Below are 25839 nucleotides of genomic sequence, written 5' to 3'. Positions count from 1 at the left end.
TCGGTGTGACACCGGTTATCTGCGTTGTTTGCTGATGCTCCACGAGTGTTGTTCACTCGGAGTTGGTGCTACAGAGTCATTGAAATAAGTAGAAGAAAAACTCACTCAATACTCGTAATGAGTTTTTACATTCACTGTAATTGTATCTGTTTGCCGCTCACACAGATACGCGCACACATTTACATACATATGTATGCATGTGTGTGAGTGCTTAAAAATAGCGGCGTTGTCTGAACATCTGTGTAAACTGTTGACGCTCATCGGAAAGTCTATAATCAGTGCAGTCCATAAATTACTGCAACGCGACATGACAGTGGCTACCATACATACACAACAACAGCTACAACAATTGCCGGCAAATTGCAAAACAACAACACACACTCGCACACCACTTAAATACTCGTACATGGATCCGCTCGCTATAAACTCCCCGGATTGCTAGGCGAAATAGAGCTGCCAACAGCACCTTAATTAGTGGAGTTGCAAGCGTCGGCTGTTGATTTATGTTTATTTTATTGCTCTGTGCTGACAGCGTGACTTAGTGGTTAGTGAGTTAAAGCTAGTTTAGTTAGCATTTGAAGACTAAAATATGTGTGCCACAGAAGCTGGTAATTAATGATAGTTAACCATTGTCACTGGAAAATGGTTTACAGTAGTGAGTTAGAGAAAAGTGGGCGTGTCGTAGCGTGATTTACACATCATAATATATATTTAACTCCAGGGTGTGTTAGTAAGATATGGCAAGACGGAAAGGAAATAAATTCGAGAGTTTTCAATAACCATGATTTTCATCTGATTGTCTATGGTTTGAGGGGTCACAACTCAACCATAACAGATGGGCTCTCAGAAATATTTTTTTGGTTATTTAATTATTATTTATTTATATATTCTCTTTAAAACATATAAAACAATAAAATTATTTTAATATAAAAAATCGAAACCTAATTTTAAATAAATAAATTGTAAAAATCGAAAAAATCCTAAAATTAAATAATTTTAATTTTTTCCTGTAAAATAATTTTTTTTTTTATTTTGATATAATCATAAGTGATTAAAGCTCACGGATTCATAGATTATTTTGTTAATCAACTCCGTATATATTTTTCACATACATGTACATATATTTACCCAACACATCTGCCTTTTATTTGAACAACACAGCCACATGGCAACCCTCATTTAGTCACGTACGCAAAAAGTTAAATAAAAACTGAAAGCCTGCCCTGTTGCACTCTCTGACAACCACAGCATGATCATTATATGCATGTATTTGTATCTGTGTATGTGTTGCACATTCACTCAATTGCATTCCGGCTCTCAACCAAGTGCATTATGTGCTGTTTTATGTAAAAAATGTTAACATATGTATGCTTAGTATCGAATTGAAACATATGTACTTAATTAAATGCGTTCGAGTAGATTTATACTTACATATTTATTTATATACATATATGTATATAGTCATTATATAGAGAGTCAACAGCAAACCACAGAGCATATTTTATGAATTTCTCTGGCATTGTTCGTGTTACTCAAAGCGTTGATATTCACAAAACAGTGTTTGTATATGAAAGAAATTTATTGGAAAAAAGTTAACAATACTATCAGTGATATATTAATTAAACTTTGTCGTAAAAAGTCGATAAAATCAGGTGATTGATGAAAACAAGCAACTTTTTTATCATGAAGACAGCATAGGTTGCTTGAAGAAATGAAAACAGTGAGACAACAATTCCTTTTTTTTGGAAGAAAGAATTATTAATTCTAATTATTATCACATATTTGTCAGTAAATATATTTAAGTAATATATCCAAGAAACCAAAGACTGTTTCAATTGTACTCAATTCAAATTGAAGAATGCTTAAATGATAATTGAAAGTTAGATATGTTATTGAAACTAGTTATAATGTCACTCATGTCTTGATTTTCAACTGTAGGTAATGCTTCTGTCAAACCCACCTTTTCCTATGAATACCTGAATAATCTTCTTTGAAGGGTCCAAATGGTGAAACGTTAAGCGTTCTACTAGAGACACTGAAATATTAAATAAATTTAATTATACAATGCTCCGCGAAGTTGGAGCCACTTAATGACTTTGGTACAGTATCGTTTCATAAAAATAATAATCAAGCTCATGGTTTCTATCAAGAAAAGGCCCTTCAACTTCAACTAATGTCCATTGAACCTATGATCTATGAATTTTAAATAAAATATTTTTTTTAGATCGGTGAATCCATGTATAAAAGTTACCGTTTCATATGAGGATGGTATAGTGTTTCCAGTTCGAACACATCAAATTGTTCCATAAAGTGAGAGTGAATTGTTCCCAGTGAAAGAATAATTTGCTGGGAACAGTTCTTAATCGAGTTCCGTAATATGGATAATATAGTATTTCCAAACCAAATCAGATCAAGTGTTTCAAAAAATTATTTTCTGGGAACAGTGCTTCATCGAATAATGCTTATTTATCAAGATCACGATTTGTGCAGTTTTCGGACTTCATAACTTTGCCCAATAAAAGAGATCCACTTATTTCACACCGCATGCACCGTAACTAACAAAGCTTTATGAGAACGATTAGATAAAACAAATATACACAGACTTTTCGATACGACAGCATACTGTTCATAGGCGATAACTACAGCATTTACTGCTCGTGGTACTCGTGTGATAGCGGGCACCCATGTGTGGTTGTAAAGCACGGCTAGAGTGCTCTTACAAATATACAGACAACTGAGCTCTGTCTTCTCAAACCGCAGACCACGGCCTTACCTGCCTACCAGCCATTGCGGCTGCTTGTTATATATCAGCCCGCTTGCCTCCCAACGAAGCTGTTTGAGATATATATGAACAGCTGCTCATTATTCCTCTAGGAGTAGGTACATTACAACAACACCGCACACCACACAAAGCAAATATGAGTGAGTTTATTATGCACTCGTTGGTAGTGTTAGTATGAGTGTCAAATTAAAAACAACAACAACCATTCGGTTGACGACGGTTTCGCTCGGAGGTACGGCGCGTCGGTTGGTTGTTGGCTGGTTGTTCAGTCGATCGAGTCGATTTTCAGCGTTTGGGTGAGTTTTGTTGGCGAGTCACCGGCAACAGCTCGACATTCGTCTGCTCCACACCGAAGCGAACGTACACGCTGGTGCAGTAAACGCGCACGGTTTACAAAAATCCAAAAAATCAAAACAAAAACAGAACAGAAAATCGTCTAAACCCAAGATCGGCAACGATCGCCATTAAATTATATAAAAACCAAAATTAAAACATAATTGAACGTAATTAAACGCAGAATAAACATAACTTAACAACAACAACAGAATAATAAAAAGTACACAAGAAAATTTGATAATACGATACGGTACGTTGCAGTAAAAATATAGCGAAGAAAATAATTATATGAAATTCAGCGTGTGTTTAGTATGAAAAACGTACAGATCCTGTCAATTGCTGTGCTGTAAAATATCACAAAAATATATATAGAAACAGGATCTTGAACTGGCAAATGCATTTAGTGTTCATATATTATGGTATTTTTAATTTTTTTTTGTCTGCTTATGGCCGTCGTAAGCTGCTCGAAATGCGTTGCTCAATTAGCTTTAGCTTTTTCGTTTAGTTACGAGCACGACGCGTCAGCGTGATCGCCAGCGATCTGTTCATGTGGCTTGTGCCAGATTTTGGGCGCCCATAATTCATTTTCATTTTATATACACAACATATATATTTATATATAGTCAAATATCCTTTTGTGCCAGCAAAATACGAATTATTAAAAAACCAGAATGCGAAGAGTCTACAATTAAATAGCGTCGGCTGACGGCGTGTGTGACATGGAAAATGCGAGAAAAATCCCCTGCGTTAATTATAAGTGAGCTGCAGATAATAAGTATGGGCGACGCTGTAAATTTGTGGTGGTAGTGAAAACGAAATTGAAAACGTAAAAATATATAGTTCAATATGAAAACTTTAAAATGACTTTAGCTATCAAAATATAAAAAAAATATTAAACACAAACTCGCTTCGTAATGTTAAAGTGTGACAAAATAATAAAAAATAACTGAAATATGTGCCACAAAACAATAGAAAATAATTAATTTTCCGCACATCATGCTTTCTTTCAAAAAATTAGCCAAACACTTAAGAAGTTCGAAAATAAAAAGTGTTATCACTGCTGTTGTATGACTAATGCACTGCTATCAAAATAGCTATGATTTAGCACGCTGAGAAACAGGCTGACTAATCCAGAACTCACTTGCGTTACTAACGAAACGCAGCGAACAACCTTTACGCACACGCTTACGTTACGTACGTAAGTAGTTATGTTTTGTGTATTTCGACTTGCACCTGTACGCGTTAAACAACGCCAACAGTTGAGCGTTAACAGGAAAATTAGCAACAAATTAAAAAATGCGCAAACAGAAACACTTGGAGCAACAACAACAACAACTATACATAGTCTACACGTGAGCGACGCTTTCCAATAACAAACGCACATTACATGCTCCTAAAGTGGCGTGGGGGGGGGGCTTTATCAGCGGCGACAGCTGAGCGGCAATTAATGACTACACAACAAACATAATTAAGCCGCTTTCAAACAGCTGATGGCAGTGCGCCATGTGTGCTTGTGTGTGTGTCTGTCAATAATAACAGCGTGTGATGGACACAAAACGACAGCAATAACAATAGCAACAACAATAACAAGCCTAAAACGTCAAACTTGAAGTATTATTGAACAAAAAGAAATATAAAAATCATACTCACGAGCACATATTTATTTACTACAATAATACGAACATATGTTTTGATTCGCACTATGGTAGTTGGAGAAAGAGTGCAAGCGATTTGTTGCTCAGCAAAGAGGAAGTAACAAACACACTACACACCCGCCGAGTGAGTTAAACTAGCCGCGGCGCTATCAAAACTTTTCAGCGAAACGCCAGCGACCTTAGCGTTCAAGCATTCAATGCTCCACCAAACGAACTGTTTGTCTGTCTGTCTGTATGTTTGTTCGGACTATTGAATAACTGCTTATTGGGTTTAAGTGCGCGTTTGAACAGGTGAACGATCAATTTATGGTTGAAATGAAATTTTTGCAACGCTATTGAGCGCTTTATGCGCCAATCAATCGATGATAATGCCAAGAGCCAAGCGAATTGGCTACAAATCACCACTTAAAGACCGACAAGAGTGTAATAAACTAGAAAATGGATGTCCAACGGAAATTATTAACGATCAGCTGGAGGAGTGTATGTAAAAATTGTTGAGGCGCTATGAGGATCAGTGATCGCGAATTAATTAAAAAAAATATTTGAAGTTAAATGTTGTAGTGATGATAGCAATGAGCTTTGAATAATCATATAAACTTTATTATTCAATTATAGACAGGATTTCGATTTTTTACTTAATGAGATTTAAATGAATATATTATTAATGATTTAATTTAGTGTTAATTAAGAAAAGCTTTAACAAACCCCCAATCTCTATTACTCTAAATAGCTTTAAAAGTGGGTTCCTTAAAGCTTTACTAAATTGTTACTAAATTAAATCATTAATTACACATTAATTTAAACTCATATCAGCAGAAATTAAAAAAATATAGTAAATAAAGATTATTTAGCTCCCTAGTGATCGTGCTGATCTTCAACAGCTTAACAAGTTCAGTTATATACTAAGTATTACGCGTTCAACAAGCGGTAAAAATAATATTTAAGTATTTTATAACAAGTGAGGTTAAGTAAAAGTAAAATAAAGAGCATTTGCTATCGATCTTACCTACATGAAGATCAAGATCGCTACAGACCACTTTAAACTGTACGTCACACATGCCACTCCAGCGCACGAGTGATAAGCGAGTTGAAGAGTCACTTGCAGCACACTAAACGCATTACTGAAACACAAACTAAACCAGATATCTGTAAAACAAACTCAAAGAGGCGGAAAAGAAAAGCGAAATGCACGCCAATTAAGCCAAACCAAAAGCGGCAGCGTGAACCCCAACCTGTTGTGGCAAGTTACGCCAATTACACACGAAAAGCGATGTCCACACAAGCCATAAATAGCTATAGATTATTTATAAAATCATGTAGTTACACTTAATTAAGCCTAAAAATATATTCATGAGTATTTGTTTTTATTTGCTATGAAATTCGTTGTTCCATGCCACTTAAGTTTGTATATGATCACTAGTAATTGCATTCCTCGTAGTACGTTAGCGTAAAAAAAAAGTAGAATACTATCACTGATAAGCGGCAGCATTAAGTAGTGATATGAATTTGTATGTCTGTATGTCTATATTGTACACTGCCAAGATCACTTGTAAAACTCATGCTTCTCTTTTTTTTTGCCTTTCTACTTGCAGCACACACACAGAGATACACACATATCAAGCGGAATATTCAAACAATCAGCGCACAAACAATTTCTGTAGCGATAACACATAATAACTACTGATAGTAAGGTAAGACCGGAGACTATTCGCACTATCACAACAGCTGACAGAAGCAGAGAAAGCAGCACGCTTCAGCATTCAACGTCGTTGTCTATCAGCATACAGCGGCTAATCATATCAGTCGACAGCCAATAATAGACTGCAGTAAACAACAATAACAACAACGGCCAATAAGGCAGCAATTATAATTAAAGCAGCAGCCGAGAAAATGATTTCACACAGTCCACCCATCTTTAGCCATAGTCCACCAGTCAGTTTCCTATCGGACTACATGAACAATCATCGGTGAGTGATCGAAGTGCGAACGTTACTCGAATTATTACATGCCAATTTGTGTAGGAAGAAAGTTGTTTTCAGACAGGATTGCACTGTCCTAAATTTAGTGAAAGGCGCAGTATTAAAAAAAAAAGTGTTACAATATATAGCACAAATAGTTGCCTTAAAAATGTGTTCAAGAAAAGTGTCTGCAAATTAAGTTGAAATGTTATGAAGGTGAATTTATAGTATGACAAGTGATCGCGCTTTAAATTCGACGCTTAAAGTGTTCCTAATATGAAATATCCTAGTAGTGAACGTGTCTGCTGAAGTCTAATTGCACTTGAGCTGAATATTTACTAATGTTTTTAGTAATTTCGCAAGTTTTCGAGTTTTTCAAAAGTGATCGTGCATAAAGTTTTTAAGAATTTCGAATAACATTTGTTTAATTGAAGCTTCTTTGAAGGCAGCAGCGCCTCTTTTAATTGAAAAATAAACGAATATTTTTTTGAAAGTATTAAAATTCACACAAATGCGTCACATACAGTTGAAGAGTGATCTCAGGATCAATACGGCCAGCCAAATGCAGAGGTATATATTCGATTTTTTTTTTTTCAAATACAACAAAGATCTACTTCGACTACTCGAAAAACATTGTCACTTTGATTTCAATAATGACTAAATAAATAAATAATTTCTCAAACAAACAGCGATCGTGCCAAAGCAGACAAGTGGTATGATCTAATCACAAATCAAATAGCATGCTGATCCAGCCAGCATTAAGTGCACGATAATGGCACTCGCAGTGAAGCACATTTTAATGAAATATAAACATTCGGCTGTCGAATTTTGCTCTGGTCCATCCTGTTGCCAAGCACGCGCGACGCACGCAAAACTGTTTTGAATTCCACATGGATTTATTTATTTTGTGGCGGCGTGCACTCAAAGCACCTCCGCAAAATCTTATTTGCTAAAAATAGTTTGCAATTTTTCTTCTATTTTTTCTGATTTTTTTGTTTTTTTTTTTTTTGGTTTTTTTTTTGGTTTTTTTTTGCACATTTGTCAACAGCCAGGCGTGATCGCTTTAGTATTTGTTTCATTAGTTTGTTGATACTTCTGTGTGTGTTTTTTTGTGCTCCTATTTGCTTAGCAGCAGCTGCTCTTGACACTTTCGAATGCCATTAGAGCAGCCAGCAAGCTTTCAAGATCAAAGTTATGGGCGTCAATTGGCGCGTATTTATACCGAAAATCGTCAGCATATTGATCCAGGTATATATACAAATATACTTTTATGTTATGTGACTAAGTAAGAGACCAGCCCCCGGCAACAGGTTTTTCAAGCAACAGCAGAAAAATTGTTGCACACTCATTACTTGTTTTAGAAATGAAAAGTGCTGAAATTGACTGAAATTTAATAAGAGTCGCTATATTTAGGCGGAGAGAGATCTAGAGATCACTGATCGTGCTTGTATGATCAATTTTTCAACTAATTATTGCATAATTTTAGGAGCAAAACATATTTTATGAGTTGTTATTGAAGGAAATTAATATTTATTTATGATTATTTGCATGATCGACAGCTTTAGGTGTCGATATATTTAGGCGGAAAGTTTGTAAAATGAAGTGATCTTCATGATCTAGAGATCACTGATAATGCTTGTACCAACAATTTTTATAATAATTATTGCATAATTTTAGGAGCAAAACCAATTTTATGAGTTGTTATTGAGGGAAATTAATATTTATTTATGTTTATTTACATGATCGACAGCTTCAGTTATGGAAAAAAAACATGCGAAGATCAAGTGATCTGTTGATCTTGTCAACGATATCAATAAAAAGTTCATCTCTCCTCTAGATTGGTATACTTACAGGTTTCGAATCGAAATTTAAAACATTAAATATATAATCTCCTATGTTTCCTAAGCATTACCAGTTCCATTGAAAAGTACTCTAAGCTAATAAACCCCTACATTTTCGCCTGTTAACATGTCAAATCAGCTTATGAAATTTATTTTAATGTTTTCTAATGCTGCTAAGCTTCGTCTGAACAAGGAAACTCGTGAGCAAAACAAAACAGAACGAAGAAACGCGACGCAGATAACCGGAACACACTACTTTCATACAAATTACCTCGAAAAGAGATCATGGCAACTTCAATACGAGTATAGATATGTATGTATGTAGCTCAGTTAGTAATGTGTTCGAAAGCTTCTAAGTACATAATCGCTATTTAATAAACTCAACCACTTGAACTCGCCCTGCCGCCGCACGACGAGACAGAAAACACTTGTAGCCAACCAACACACACTCGCATACACGTATAACTGTTGTGTACACACCGTTATAGATAAGGCACGCGGCTGATGCGTGCTAATAGTCTGATTGCTCGACTAAGCTTACTGACAGCCTCAAGCCGGCTGCTAGCCAATCTAGTCGCCGGCTTGCCTGATTTAGAAATTAATAAAAAAAAATCTAGCGCCATGATGTTGTGATGTCACATGCAAATCGTTGATACTGTTGATAGTTGGTTTGGGGAAGACAGGGAGTGTGTGTGTGCGAAAGTGCACGGGTAAGCAGATAGTTAGTGTCGGGTATTTGTGTAGATTTGTGTGTTTATAGTAATATGGCGCGTGCTAATGAGTCAATATAGTGGGGATGCTTTGTTTTATGAAAAGGGGAAAAAATAAAAATTAAGTAGTTCTCAGAGGCACTTGTGTATGTGAGCAAATTTTTGTTTTAAAAGCATATTTTTGGAATTTTTTTTGGAATTTTTTTCAGTATTATGAATCTGTACTAAATAAGTACTAAAAATGCGCATTTTACTTAAGTATATATTTTAGTTATTCGCACTTAAATTGAAAACTTCGACTCGCATATCTTCAAGTGCTGCACACAAGTGTCTCACTCGCACTATTAAACTGAATACAAAAGTCTATATCATATGCCTTTGGGCCTTTCCCACCGATCTGTGCTGGGGTGCTTAACTCAATCAAGCTTATCATTTCACTTTCATTCGAAATGTTTTCGTTTTTTTTTTGTATTTCATACTTGTTTGATTGTGTTTTTAACAATGGGTAAACAAATTGCGTGCACACTCGTGCCTTTTCAGATTGCATGCGATAAAACATAAGTACACTACTACAGTGTTTTCATAGTTCAATTGGAAACGCGTCGAAGACAGCAGAACGCGACGTCTCGAGGCTAAAATAATAATACTCACTAACTTATCAGCTGTCTGGAGATTAATCAGCGAACAATTAAGACATATTTGTGAGGATTTCCTACATAAAACTTTGAACGCACTAAAACTATTGATTAATAAAAAAATTAATTGCCGATGGTGTTAACACGACACAGAGGCGTGAATTTAGAGGAAATACATAGTTGTTTGAAAACAAATTTGGAATTTTTGAGATTAATATAACTTTTTCAAATATAAAGATACTTGACTGCTCTCTGCGTAATTGCTGAGCCCTAATGCATACTGGATCTATTATAAACTCTTCGAGACTGCATAAATTAGAAAATATTTTGGTGAAGAAATGTACAAAAAAATACATTATGCCACCGATTTTGATGAATTGTGACTCTAATGTCATTTGTTTACTGTTATAAAACACTAAATATGTCCTCTATTTGACCTCCAGCTGCATGCCACCCCCCAGTGCAGCAACTCACACACCTCTGTTGCTTACAAATGAATTAATTAGGTGCGATCAACGCAGTTATTATTATTTTTATTTAATTATGATGTGCAAAGCAAAGCGCTGATAACGCGCCATATCTAAAGCATTTATTATTATATTATTATTATTATGCTAAATATAGATTGTTGATAAGGCTGGCAAATAAATGTGCTTTGGAAATTCCAAAAAAAAAAAATAGAACTGTTAATACACAGAATTTAGAAGAAAATTATCAATTTTAGTCAACAAATATGTGATAATGCAATGGCGCTTGAATGAGCCAATATGCGTGTGTAAAGCAGTGAAAAAAATCACAAAAAATTCGCTGTCAATTATCAATAATAATTAATTGCGAAATATTTTAAACATAATTGCATATAAAAATGAACAAAATTTATTATTTTTTTCGTCTAAAATGTCAAGTCATCACTTCACAACAACTTCAGTAAATTTATTTGCTTTGCAATTATTGCATACTGCTGTACAACAACAATTATTATGTAATCAATGTGTATTTTTCGTATGTGTTTTGGCAATTATAAAAAATTATTAATATTCAATTAAGGCGTTATATACAGTTAGGAGGTAGAGAAAAAGGCATTTTTCCAGAATTTTTTCTAAGCAAACTATTTGGTTTATTGATTTGAAACTTGGCAGGTATATTATGACAACCTTAAACTATATTCACATATTTTTTATTGCCAAAAATAATTAACGGGAACGTTGATATTGCCAATTTTGCAGAGGTCCGCAAAAAAAGGCCTCTTGCGGTGAGCACGATATCTCTGGACTGGATCATCTCAAATGCAAAAACCAAATAAATTTCATTAATATAATAAATAATCTAGTGATTGATCGAAGGAATTAGCAAAAAAAAAAAAATTTTTGACAAAATGGCGGCAACTCAAAGCAAAAGTTTCGATTTTCGAACAAAATTCGAGTCATTAATTGTTTATAAAAATAAGAAATTTTTATCGGATGGGGAAATTCTTCGATTAATTACTAAAAAATATAGTTAAGAAGCTTGTGTAAAAATTTCAGACCGATCGGTTGAGTCGTTTCTGAGAAATCTTGCTCATCGACTTTGAAAACACTGTTTCGAGAAAAACGAGTTTTAAGTTTTGAAAGCACTTTACATGTAGTCGGCGCACCTTCACTAATGTGTCTATAACTTCGAAATTATTCGTCGGATCGACTTGAAATTTTGTGAGTGTATACTCAGATATATATATATTAAGAAAACGCAAAAAAAATCGATTTTTTGAAAATCCTAACTGTATATAACCTCTTGAGCAAAATAACTGATAAGTGCGCTTAAAAGAGGTATTGTTTCCAAAAAAAAGTTTTTTTTTTAACTAAAATAATACAAAAACAACTTTTAATTTTTTGAGTTAAAAAATAGATTAAAAAATAAATTTTTGAACTTTCCACAATTTCTTTGTGGCCGTTATGTGTACATATGTATGTATGCATGTATGCCTACTGTGGTGAACCGCAGCTGTTGACAACAACAGTGTTTATAATAAGTCGTGACAAAATCAAAAAATAGTGTGTGGCTTTCATATTTTTTTATCGCTTAAAAAAGATAAAAAATTTAAACAAAAAAAATATGAAAAAGAAAATAAAAAAAAATTTTAAAAATTTTGAAAAAAGATAAAAAATATAAAAAATAAAAAATATAAAAATAAAATAAAAACACATTAAAAATTTTGAAAAAAGATAAAAAATTTAAACAAAAAAATAAAAAAAATATTATAAATAAAATATTAAAAAATTATAAAGATTTTGAAAAAAGATAAAATAAAAAAAATAAAAAATATAAAAAAAAAATAAAAAAATATTAAAAAATAATTAAAAATGTTGAGTAAACAACGGCAATTTAGCAAAACTCAACAGTTTATACATATATGTATGTATATTTATTTTAAGCTTTTTTTCATAATTTTAGTTTATTATTGCCACTTGACACTATTTTACACACACACATACACAAATTTGAGCATCCAAAAATCAAATTTAGCGCATTTATGTTAATTTTCGTGCTCATCAACTCTTTTAAAGTAAACTCGAGATATTTCACCGTCTTGATAAAATACAAAAATAAATAAGTGAAACAAAATTAATAAATAAATAAACTTTAGTGAAGTTGTGCGCAAACATTTGCACGCTGCTGCGCTGTAAGCATAAGAAAGCAACGCAGACTGTCTACAAGTACGAATATATAAAATCGAGCGAGCGAGTGTGTCGAAAAAAACTTAAGTCATAAATCGAATCGACACATGTTGATTTACAGTTACGCATATATGCATGCATACATACCTACGTACAAATGCATAAATACCCGAGCGATAAACAAAAGGCGGATACATTGCTTATAAACAGACACAAAAGTGTACAATTGCTGTTTTCGTTTTTTTTTTCTCAATTAGCGGCTGTTAAAAGACTGTTTCTCAACAGTCGCAAGTGAAATACAAATGGCAAAAATGAAATGAAATGAAATTGTCTGAGATACATTTCGAACACGCGTTGTTTAAGTGAGTTGCAAGTGCACTTAGGCGTAACGAGCATGTAGCGAAGGGGGAAGTAACTCAAATACGTTTGAGCATTGAAGGTTATGTCGCAGCGTATTTGCCAAAAAAAAAAAACAAAAACTGAAAACGTTTTATATGCCATAATATTAATTACCTTGGCGTTGACATTGCTCGCTCATAATATAAAAAAAAACTATAAAAATATGCTTTGTTTTTGTTGTAATACTTTGTTTTTGTTTTATAACGCTTTCTCATAATTGTTATGCATAACACTCGCTGTTGTTATATAAATATTGAAGTTTTATGTCTTAACAGCCTAAAAGTATGCTACAAAATTTTGGAAAATAACGTTTTCTTAGTAAAATTATTAATTATATTGAAACAAATTTGCCAATAATAACTCACGCTTAAATTTGTTTTTTCTCAAAAAACTTTTTCATAAAAAAAATTGGTTCAAATTCTTCAAAACTATGCACAATCAAAAAGTCATAAAATTGAAAAATTTTCCATTTCAAAATTCTTCAACCAATGTTTTTTTTTTAAAGAACATCATTTTTAATTAGCCACATAAAAATAGCAATATTTCACGAAGATATAGTTTTTTTGTTTTGTGGCGCAGCCAATCCGGTGCCCGTTTAAAGTTCAAATCGCGCAACGCCAGGCAACAACTATTAGTTGAACATACACTATCAGAAATGTTCGCAAAACATTTTTTATTGTTGTTGCGCTTTAGTTTGTTGAGTTTATCAGCACCGCCAAAACATGCTGTAGGCCTCCCCGCCGCCACACTTAATATGGAGTTAATCTATAGGCTCACATATCTATCTACGTCATTGGGCCACTTGAAGAAAATAAAAAAGAAAAGAAAATTAAATAAATGTTGTTTACGCTTTGCGCACCCACCGCCTAATTTCATTTTGGGGACTACGTGCCGCTCGAAGATTTATTTTTTGTTTGGCTTTCTCATTTTATTTTTTCGCATTTTCTTCGTTTTTTGGTAAAATTTGTTTGTTGTTTGCTGTTTTGTTAAGCTAATAAAGCTTTTTTGTTGCTTTATTACACGTACATACATACATATGTATGTATGTTTGTATGTATGTTTTCCTAAATGTGTGTGTTTTTGTGCGAGTTTTTATCTACAAAATATTTCAGCGCTCGCATTGTTATTGTTGGCGGCTTTTAAAATTTTTGTTGTGGAGGCTATGTAGCGGTTAACGACAACACAAAACGCTGCAAATTTATGGAAGATTTCATTGCTTGCTGCTTTCAAGAGAGAGCAAAGAGCGAAGGGATATTTACAGTTAGTTGTATATAGAAGATGTCGTCTAGAATTTTGGCAGAATTTTTGTGTATTTTTCTTGCCATTATTTTTGTTTTTGTAAATTCTTCTTGACTGCACTGCCGGAAATCTAGCGACAGTTGCACTGCTTCGTGATATGCCGTTCGGTCAATTTTTGCCAAAAAATTCCAAAATTTACGATTCGGAAATTTTCTTATAAAAATTTCAATTTTTACATGTGGGGGAGGGACCATTTACACAGCAGAAAAGCAATATTTTTTTGTAAATTTAAAAGGAAAAGAAAAAGTCACCTATAATAGCCGTTATACTCGTGAATAATGTATAAAGGTTCGCATTATTCTTCAATTTAATTGAGGAAGTGCTTTAAAATTTTTAAGAAATTAAATTAATTAAAATTTATTTTGGCAGAAAACGAAAAAATAAATTATTTAATACCTTTCACTCGAGTATAAAGCCAATAACAGACCAATAAAATAAGTGTAATGAATTCAAAATCTTAAAAAAAAAAAATCCCAAATAATTCGAATTAAAATTTCAAACAGAAAAAAATTATTTATTTAAATCATTTCAACAAAACAAATATATAAACATTTATATATAATTTTACACGCCAACGTGTTTTTATTATTGTGATATAAATCCGTACATTTTACAATAATACGCCGACAAATAGTATCCAAAGTTATTTACGATATTTCTATTTAAACGCTCAAAGCATCCAACACTAATGTTATTTATATTAATTGCCGTTTCTCTTTCCTCTCTGTGCTTCCAGTTACAATGACGAAACAAACCGAGCGGCGCGCTATTGTCGCCCCCAAGTGATCACACTCGCCTCGAAGGCCATGGCCAACAGCGCGGCCGCCGCTTTCGCCAGCCAACAGCTGAATAGCCATCAACAGCCGCAGTCGCCGTACACATATCAACAGCAGCAGCAGCAGCAAGCGCGTCTGCCGGTCACCGTCACCGCGAGCAACAAAGGCCATGAGGGGCGCGTCATTGGCGGTTTGCCGCGCGCGCTCTCCGCCCCCATCATACATTTGCAACCGAAGTCTTGCCTTAGCCGCAAATCCTGCCTACATCGCTCCGCAGCGAGCAACAACAGCAGCGGCGACAGTCGTAACAGTGACGCGGCGGGCGAGACGCGCGGCGAATGCGCCAATTGCAAATGTAATGGACAAAGGTGAGTGGACCACGAAGAAAAATATTTATTGCTAAGCATTTGAGACAACAACCAAAAGCGCAGTAGCGCATTAGCGTTATTGTTGTTGTCATATTTTTTTTGCTGTTTTTAGTGAGATGTGATATGATAGCCAGTCAGCGTGCAGGCAGTGATTACTTTTATTTGGCGGTTACTCATACGCCGCGTTGGGTCGCTTAGGCCACTGTAGCGCTGTGGTATGCATTTCATGGCATTTAATGGCAACGCCGCACACCGCGTTCGAGTCGTGCGCTGTGCTGTGCATTTGCCGCGGTTTATTGTCGCGACGCGCTGTGGTGCAACGGCGGCTTGGCGCTGCAATTGCGGAAATGTGACACCGGCTTGTGGCGCTCTGGTTGAATGTATGTGTGTGTGTGTGTGCGCTTGTCTTCGCTTGTCGTGCGCTTTGACTATATAAATCATTTTCGCTATTTTTACACAAAAGGCGCTCGTAGCGTGGTGACTCTGGCGTTTGTGCCACATCTTACCACAATTGCTTAGTTTAGTTTGGTTTGGTTTGACGCAAACGCCAACGCGCTCAACGTGGAGCACAGCGTTATAAATAGGCGACGGCGGTGGCGTTGGTATATCAGTCGTCGGCTGACGTTATTGCATTTCCCGCAAAACTGAAAAATGTTGCAAAATTCACTACAATAACTCACATTCATAGGTATATTTGTGCGGCAACGACTCCGCGCCCTTTTTGGCTTCAATGAACGCTGGCAATATTTATTTCAAAGCGCCTGCAAACTGCCACAGTTTCAGTTGTCTTTCGTGCTGGCATTTCTAATATTCATATTTATTTAAAATTTCGAAAGTTGGCAGTTGGCATTTAGTCAGCGCCGCGACGTCATTGCATCAAAATCGGTCGATGTATTGCCGCCGTCAGCAGCTGTCAGCCGCAATGAAAAGCGATTAAACAAAATTCTGGCAGGAAATTCATAAATGTTTTTATAGGGAACGGCGTAGGAAAAGCGCGGAAATGCAATGGGCGGTTGGCGGCTAACACAAGAAGGTCGCTTTCACTCACTCGAATGGCATTCATTTTCATAAATTTCTCTTTCTTTCAAACTGCATGAGTTGTCTGCTTGAGATGAGTCAATGCAACGTTCTACTGTGTGCACATGAGAATGCCTGAATTTATTATTATTTTATTATTAAGTATTTAAATATTTCTTTCTTTGTAAGCGGCGTAGGCTGCGCGGCTATTTTTGGTTCTGTAAATTTCGTGCGACCTTCCCGGCCAATGTTGTCTGTCTCTTGTGCATGTTGATGAAGTGAGTGTGTGCTATAAAAATGCTTGGACATTTGCTGAGAAATATAATGAAATTGCTTTGAATTCCTTAAATTTTAAAATAATTTTACTTTTTACTTTTTATTTTTTTTCATATAAAAAAATTAAAAGCGCTTAATATTTAGCGTCATTATTGCGCGTGTTTTGTATATTTTCAAACTCAATTTCAAACTCGTGATGCCTATCTGCAATAAATTCCTTTCTTAAAATACCAGATACATATTCGACTGCATAAAATCATTTGAAAATTTTGATTATTTTAAATTTTTTTTGTTTTATATAAAATATTTGTATTTATAGCCACAAAAACGTTGGTGAATATTTCTATATAATATAAAAGGGGCTTGATTCTGTCTATTAAACACAGATTTTCTGTCATTAGTTATCTAATCTCACTATCAATCACACACATGACGCACAGATAACCCATGAGCTAAACAGTAAAAAAAAGTTTTTTTTTTTTTGAAAAAATAATAAAAAAAACGTTAACTTTCGGCCGTACCGAAGCTAATATACCCTTCACAGGTGCATTTCTTTTAGTAACTATGTGTTTAAGCAAATCTAAAGACGTAAGAAAAAGTGGGTAAAAAAAGAAAAGTTTTCCATACAAGTCATTGATTCCGATCGTTCAGTTTGTATGGCAGCTATATGCTATAGTAAACCGATCTGAACAATTTTTTCGGAGATTAAATTATTTCTATGAGCACTCACACCAAATTTCGTGAAGATATGTGGTAAAATGCAGAAGCTTTCCATACAAGCCCTTGATTCCGATCGTTCAGTTTGTATGGCAGCTATATGATATAGTAGTCCGATATCGGCAGTTCCGACAAATGATATCTTAAAAACTGAAGGACTAATTCGTATATATACAGACAGACGGACGGACAGACGGACATGGCTAAATCGACTCAGTTCAACATAGTGATCATTTATATATATACTTTATAGGGCCTCCGACGCTTCCTTCTGGCTGTTACAAACTTCGTGACAAACTTAATATACCCTGTACAGGGTATAACAAAAATTAAATAATTTGCGGCGCATAAGCGTTGGATATGCTAGCATATGTGCATGCCATATAAGCTTAAGTGTGTTATTATCATAAAAATATTAAAATATTCAACCTTATACATATGCATGTATGTTTGTATCTTTGTATATTTCTGTTTGTGCTCACACTCATTATCGTATTCCCACCAAACTGCGGTCGCTTTTATATCAATGACAAGATTTGTTAATGATCGCGTGCATTAACATTCGCACAAATGCATTTAAAGGCGATTAATTGCAAAGATTAACGCCAGCGAAAATAACAGCGAACAGTAGTAAACTTAATTATAAATGAAATTTGGTGTTATAGAAATGCATATGTATATGAGCATATAGTAGAGCTTACAGTAGCGCATATGCCACCTTAAAGGCTTTCATTCCCCCAACTAAGCACCAAGCACTGTTGTAATGTGTGGTGAAAGCAATTGTTTTTTTAATACATATTTAATTTGTTAACATTTTAATTAAAATGCGCTTTCTAGCAAAGTGTAATTTATGCTTAACACATAAACTTTGGCCTACAATCGAACATTCGTCAGCTGTAATGTGTGTTTGTGCGGGCACGTGTGCTGACGCCGCTGCCGCGCGCCCACCCTTTTAACGCTCGTGCAGTCATTATGATGATGTACGGCTTTTTAAATGTCAAACAAATTGTTTTTCCCCGCATTCGAATAGTCAAAACAATGACTTACAGCGGGACATGCATATATACAGATACTCACTTGCATACGAGAGTGAGACTGCAGTTCATATAAAAGCTGCATCTGACGCACACACACCGAAAAAAGTAAATGTTGTCTGAAAAGCTTTATGCTTTTTACCCATAAACGACTACGAACGTCGCACTGTCGCAATCATTCGCTCTATAATCATTTCATTGTAATGATTGCTGTAATCGTTTATTGAGTCTAAAAGTGGCGTGCTGATAACTGGATTTTTACTGCCGGCGCTTACAACTGGGACGAAGGCTATTGGAGAGCAATTTTTATATGTATGTATGCTTAAAAAAAAATGGCGCCTCAGTAAGGCACACATACATATATACAAACATATGTATATCTTCAATATCGCTGCCTATTAATAAAAACTCTTGAATTTAATGGATTTCTCTTGCATTTGCCAACGCTGTGTATAAATTGATTTCGAACGAATTTCTGCTCTCGCATAAATCACAATTTACGTCAATTTGCACAGAATTATTTTCGCATTAATGATTTTTCATGCCAACGTGCGTTGCTGTCGCATTTCCGTTTCAACGTTGACACACAAATTTCGTGACGCTTCGTGAGAAAACTTACTGTGAAAACCTTAAAACCACTTTCCATGCTACTTTTCTGGGAGTTGAAAGTCATTTTTTCACAAAAATTATATTCCTGAGAGTCTGAATACAAAAAAATTAAGCATCAACATAAATTTGTCTGTATGTTTGTACACAAAAAACGCGATAAATTCACTTTACGCAATAAAACAATATGTTTTTGTACAACAAACATTCAGTTCATTCATCTTTAATGTATGTTTACATAAAAAACGCGATATTTTAAGCATTTTAGCATTAAAAAACTAAATAAATAAATAAGAAGGCGACGAAGATCACTTTGTAAGTTTATTTATAAACTCATACAATTACATATATGTATGTATGTAACTAAATAAATATGTACAACAGTGTGCCATGTTTACATTACAATTATGTAGTATGTAGCGTATATATATATAGTATCACCTCGTCGCCACACGGGCAGCCGATCATGGATGATTCACGTGAAGTGATCGTGATCGCCCGTCAAGCGTCTGGCAGCGTTGACTGCGTGTCACCCAAAAATACACCGCAATGGACGCAGTGCGACGCTCAATGAAAATAAAAATATCGAAACTAAAATTAAATTGAAAATACGCAGCACAACATAGCGCACAAATTAAACAGTTTCACATAGAATTGCTAGACGAGAAAAATTTTGCGTTGCGCTACAGCGAGGCTAAACAGAAGCTAGAAAAATAAAAGCTAGAAAGGTAGAAGCTAGAAGGATAGAATATAGCAAATGACATCTGCAGGCTTAGTACTTCCTGAGACTCTAATTATTGTTCATCTACAAGAAATGGTTAAAGTTTTACGAAAATTGTTTTTAGAAATCTTTCAGTAAAATAGAACTAAGCTTTTTAAAAACATATTTTTATTTCAAAAATACATTTCGTAATATTAAATTTAGTTTTGTGTTCTCCCAGATTTTTGTTTTTCTTTTTTTGTATTTTATTTCAATTTTTTTAATTTTTTTCATTTTCTTGTCGCATTTTATTTTACGAGGAACTCATATTTTGTTGTGCTCTAATTTTTAATACGCCCACTCATGTATTTTTCTGAAATTAAAAATGAATATGTTATTTTTAAGCATTTTACTTCAACATTTTTCATAAATAAGCCATATTATTGTTTAACAACAAGCATTTGAGGGAGTTGCAAACAGAGGGCGGTAGAGGGAGTTCAATATATGTAGATACTTTTATGGTTAATAAATGTTTTTTTTATTTTTTTTATAAATATTTTTTATTTGATAATTTGTTATCACATGATGACAATAAAATTTCTATAAATTCCTAATTTGTATATATCTTTTTTAATTTTTTATTTGTTGACATTTTCTGCTTTGGATATTTTTTAAAATTTTTTGAATTTTTTATTTTAATTTTTTTTTGACATTTTTTGATTCGGTTATTTAAAAAAATTTTTTTTTTTTTAATAAAAAATTGGTATTTAATTTTTCTTTAATGTTTTATTAAAAGCCGGAATTTCTTCACAAATTTCTTTATTTTGACAGCTGTCAACCGTTTGCTGTCAAATATGTAATACCAAAAGTTCACCAAAATATGACTCACCCTGTATCTATACGCCTATGTTCCTTCCTTTTGTAATTCTACTGCTGCAAATTAATCACGCCACTTGGCATGCCACCCCAATGGGCAATTATTAAAATAAAATGCTCACTGCTGCCTAATAATAAATACGGCGCAACATGTGATCGAGTGTAGGCAAAACAGATTTTCGAAAATATTTCAAAATTTCACAAAAATTTTACATTTTGGCGGGCGTGTGTCATTAAAATTAGTGCGCTATTAGTATGCATTAAATTTAGCGCATTTTGTTGTTCCGCTAATGGAAGTCCATAAATATAAAATCTCAAACACATGAGTGTACTCATTAATAGTAACAGTGCTGTAGGCATGTTTACATGCTTTTAATATGTACATAGTAAATAAATGGCAGTGTGTATGTATGTATTTACATAGTGATATTTATTTATGTATTACATTCTTATCAAAATTTCTTGACCTCGTACAATTTTGTTTTTTTTTTTTGCTCCGAATTTTATTTTTGATACCAGCGTATGAATTATTGGGTTAATGCACTGTTGTATAGGTTGAGTTATTGACATACTTACACACATAGAATTTTTAATAAGTACTGATTACATTTGACTACTTGCTTTTGCTCGTGAAAAGCTTTTCGAAAAAGTTATACCTAAGAATATTCCCAATAATGGCTCATAATGCCTCCCAAAAAAAAGAGAAATTTTAATTTCCAAATAAATAATGATAAATAATGCATAACAATTACTAATTTCAAACAAAGCGCCATTTGAATACTAATTATGCAATCAGTAGCTAATTTTATCGGCTTCAACAAAAAGCTACTCTTTTCAAACTCTTCACTTTAGTGTTGTTGTTGCTTTTGAAATCTTGAAATATGAAAAATCCAGTTTGTTCCAGGCCAGCGTAGCAACTCGACGCGCTTACGAGGCTTTTGAGCAAAAGCCAAACAAATCAAAGTATTTTTATCATTTTGAATATTTTGAACCGGCCTAAAAAGCCCTAAACGGCAGGCGGCCCATTTAACCGGCTTTTGTCGTAATGGGCGCATGCGCATGCGCCTGTATTGTTGTTATTGGCATGCAACTTTTTTCACTTGTTAAATCAAAATAAACAACAACCTACATACATGTTGTAATGAGCAGTTCCGCGCAGGCCCGTCGCCTTTCTTATGACAACAACTAATTACGGCCGCAAAAGGCAAACGCACCGAAAAGTGTAAAATAACAATAAAAATGTGGATATAAAAAATCAAAATAAACAGTGGACAAACACGCATACAAACAGACAACCCAAATTTTATGGAGAAATCAAGAAGCAGCAAAGACCGGCGCAGCTTATCACTGCCGCTTAAATGACAGTGAGCGTATCGTTGACCGCTTTGGCTGGCGATAGTGAAGACACGCCAACGTCTTATGTATATGTACCTCTACCGCTTCTTTTGATTCGTTTCGACAATCAAGTCAGGCGAGAAGTAAACCTGTTGCGTGTGAATTGAATAATATGTTGTTAAGTGGAGTTGTCTCAGACAGCGCTCTGGCTGGTTGTCGCCACTTGCGATCTCGCAAACACCGCCGCCAGCAGACAGCTTCACGCATACATGCATAACGGTCACTGTTAGCCACCGCCAGCACCCAGCAATGAGCGCTGATCAAGCATTTAACATGCGTTGTCCACATGATCGGCCGAGAAAGCAAAAAGCGCCAACGACAAAGCCATAATAATAATAAAAGTAAAGAAAAACGAGACACCACACACAATGCATATTTATAAGTAAAAATCAATATACTTTCCGCTTACCCTCACTCATACAGACATATGAGAGTACTTGATACACAGCCCACAGCTCAGAGCCCAGAGCCCAACATCGCGGCGCATTCCGCAATGCCTTAAAACTCGTACTAGTTTTTTAATGAAAATATATGAATCTACAAACGCATTTACTTATAAATGCAATAATATGTAATAATTCGCAGAGAGCACCACCTACCGCCTACTTAGTGCAGCGATCAGTGATCGAGCATGCGATCGCCAGCGCTTGTTGCTCCCAGCAATAAAACTGCACATCTGCTTGCGCGTGCGAGTACGCTGCAATTTTCTCGATATCTTCAGATTTCTTTCGCTCGACGCATACAGTCCACTAACTACACGGTGAACGCACTGTGAGCGATCATCTTCACGATCGACTGCGTGTATTTCTTGTTGTTAATGCTCGTATTGCAATGTGTGGCTTAGAGAACCTTGTCGAAGAGAGAGTCTGCATGCGCCAACTACGCACTTTTGCAATGCACTTAGACAATGCAGCGTCGCACAGGAAAGTGATCGTGTCTTCGTCGCCTTCAACGTGATGCTACTGCAAACCTGAGCGATACAACACACGCAGAGATTGCGGTCAGACGCTGATAGGCGCTTGCAGGCAGCACCTCAGTATAAGCCACTGACCTCATTGCTTGCATGTAATGCAATTTATAAATAATATAATGAGCAGTTGAAGAGTCTTTGAGTTAACTGTTTTGAGAATTTCACTTTTCCCAGGTTCATATGTATATAAATAGAATTTATTATATTTATATCAGCCGTTAGTGAGTGCAACATGCAAATGAGTTAGTTTCCCAGCCAATGGCCAGTCATTTATGGCCAAAACAGCAATGAAAACCAAAACAGATTACTTTGTTGGCGTAGCAGGCGTTTTCGCCAGACATGCGTGCGAAAAAAACAACACAATAAACACTCGAGTTTCTAAATTTAACTACAGACAGCCACAAATACTCCGCTGCGACGGCCAACATTTGGCCGATCAGCTGCGAATCACGCCCAACAGTTTGGTAGTTTTGCCGAAAATTTTACGCAGCCCAAAAGTGTTATGAACGAACTTGCGTAGATAAGCTGATAAAGTAACTAAAATTACTGTGACGTCAGTACGACGGTTACCATATAAGTATGTGATTGGCGTTCAACCGTTTAGTCGATTATAGCCAATATAAGTACATATACAAATAAACAGGTTAGCAAATATTGACATGTTTTTCAGTGATCGGCCTAATTCGGTTTATTTCTCAGCGCTTGAGGTTCGCTTGACAGTAGCGCCCCATATTTTAGCATATTTGAAGTCACAAAAGTCACTCGCCTCCGTTAAAAAAAAACAGCTGTTTTCAAATTCAGTGATTTGGCATGCTTACTGAGGCAATTATGGTCTGATGTCTAATTTGCATACGATAAACTTTAATAGAAAATGCTAATTTGAGCGCCAACTGTTGTTTGTGTGTGTTGATTTGCGCTGAATCGTTAATTAATTGACTGACTTTTTTTCATATAGAGCCATCAAAACGAGCTTGCTTGATTACATAGCATTGAAAAGAGATTAATAATTAGATATTTTATTTATATTTAATTAAACATATAGATATGTATGTAAGAAACTCATCTTAATTAATTTAAGGCAATTGAGAAAAGTATGCAGGCTTTTAAGGTATTATCATCAGCACTAATTACTACAAAATTAAGTAAATTGAATACTGTTGTAATATATACTATTTCTGGGTGTTGGTGTGTAAAGAGATTTAAGTATTAAAGAAGATTTGTTTACTATTTTTTAATTATTCTAGAACTCTTCAGGAAGTAATTAAATATATTTTTTGCATTAATAAAATATCTGAAACACTAAAAACTAGTTCCAAACTTAATTGTGTTAATTAAAATGACGCAATTAGTATAAAATTAAATTTTTGAATATAATTTGAATTTTAATTTATTTTGAAAACATTTTAATTAAATTTAAAATTTATTTAGAATTTGATTAAAATTGTTTTTGTTTTTTTTTTTATATATTATTTTCAACTAATTAATATTTTGCATAAATTATGCTTGCCATATTGTTATTTGCATAAATTGTGGAGTTTATAACATTTAAAAATATCTGAAAAGGTTAAAAAAATATTGTTGCCATATTGTTATTATATAGTTCACAGAATTTATAAATTTATAGCTCACAGATTTTTTTTTTCAAATATATTCAAATTTTAATAATAACACTTAAAAATAGCAAAAAATAATAAGAAAATATTTCGCACAACTGTATTTCTATTAAATAAAAAAAATAAAATTTTTTAAATTTAAATTTAATAAAATAAATAAATAATTTAATAAAAATAATAAAATTTTTTAAATTAAAAATAATATTTTTTAAATTTAAATTTTATATCTAGGGTTAAGTAAAAAATTATAAATATTTTTGAAATTTTATAAAAAATATTAAAAAATTGTAAACATAAAAAACTGTCAAAAATAAATCTTAATATTGTGAATATTGCTTTATATAAATAAGTTTATTTACTGTAATAAAAACCCCTTAGAGCCGCTCGAACACTCACTTAATCATCAGTACAAGAATATATATGAATGCAAAGATATTTTTAAACACTTCTATATGCTTAAAAATAGCGATAGAAAGTGCATTTTGATTTTATTTAAAACATTTTTTAAGCATACTTGGACTTCACGTGGTAACCTCAGCCATCAACAATAACATTTCACACTTTTAAAGGTGTGTTATACATAGTATATCAGGCAATTCACAACACGAGATGCCACATGCCACATCTGTCCAATATATATGTAAATTTCTAGGCGTATATAGTATAAAGTGCATTAACTGCTTGAAATAGCTGACTTATTTGCATTGAAGGCAGACCTACGCAACTCATTTCCTAATAGCACAGCTGTGAAGTCGAATTTATAAATAACTTTGAAAAAAATACCGAGAAAACCTTAAAAACACCTTCAACTCATAACCCCAAACACGGCGCATAGGTCTCGCGACATTTTCAATGCAAATTCAAAGCTTAATTAAGAATATTTGATTTTCTTGGCGACAGCAAAGTGACATGAAATTTAAAATTTGGCTGAATTTTTATTTTTTTATTTGGCAATAAAATTGAATGCAAAATTGTTGTTGTTGCTTATTTTATGTCACTTGCAATCTGTTTTTTTTTGCAAAAATTCGGTGGGTGTGACGGCTTGTTGATGCGTTATTGGTCAGGTTATTTGGCGAGTGGCGTGATCAACGCCTGTTTCAAATGTTTCAAATGCTAAATTTGAAAATACATATATATATATACAGCAGTATACATCCCCCGCTCAACTTTGTTGCAACGCTTAGAAAGTCATATACGCAGTTTGTATTTTTAGAATTCGGCA

At 34.2% G+C, this 25839-nt stretch overlaps 1 protein-coding gene across 3 annotated transcripts in view; it reads left to right on the top strand.

Annotated features, from left to right (window-relative positions):
* The first annotated feature begins 3114 nt into the window (after positions 1-3114).
* The window catches only part of LOC105217713 (protein phosphatase 1 regulatory subunit 3C-B), a 28525-nt gene continuing 5800 nt past the window's right edge, over positions 3115-25839 (top strand). Inside the window, exons 1-3 of one of the 3 annotated variants that reach the window (XM_011192974.3) lie at positions 3115-3368; positions 6366-6740; positions 15006-15413. In XM_011192974.3, the coding sequence (XP_011191276.2) occupies positions 6664-6740; positions 15006-15413 (485 nt within the window). In that variant the 5' untranslated portion in view covers positions 3115-3368; positions 6366-6663. The other 2 variants (XM_029040865.2, XM_011193059.3) reach the window with 2 other exon arrangements.

Source organism: Zeugodacus cucurbitae, chromosome 4 (assembly GCF_028554725.1).
Source record: "Zeugodacus cucurbitae isolate PBARC_wt_2022May chromosome 4, idZeuCucr1.2, whole genome shotgun sequence".
Classification (NCBI taxonomy): Eukaryota; Metazoa; Arthropoda; class Insecta; order Diptera; family Tephritidae; genus Zeugodacus; species Zeugodacus cucurbitae.
The sequence above is the reverse complement of the archived record's forward strand: the minus strand, read 5'-3'. Positions and strand labels throughout refer to the sequence as shown.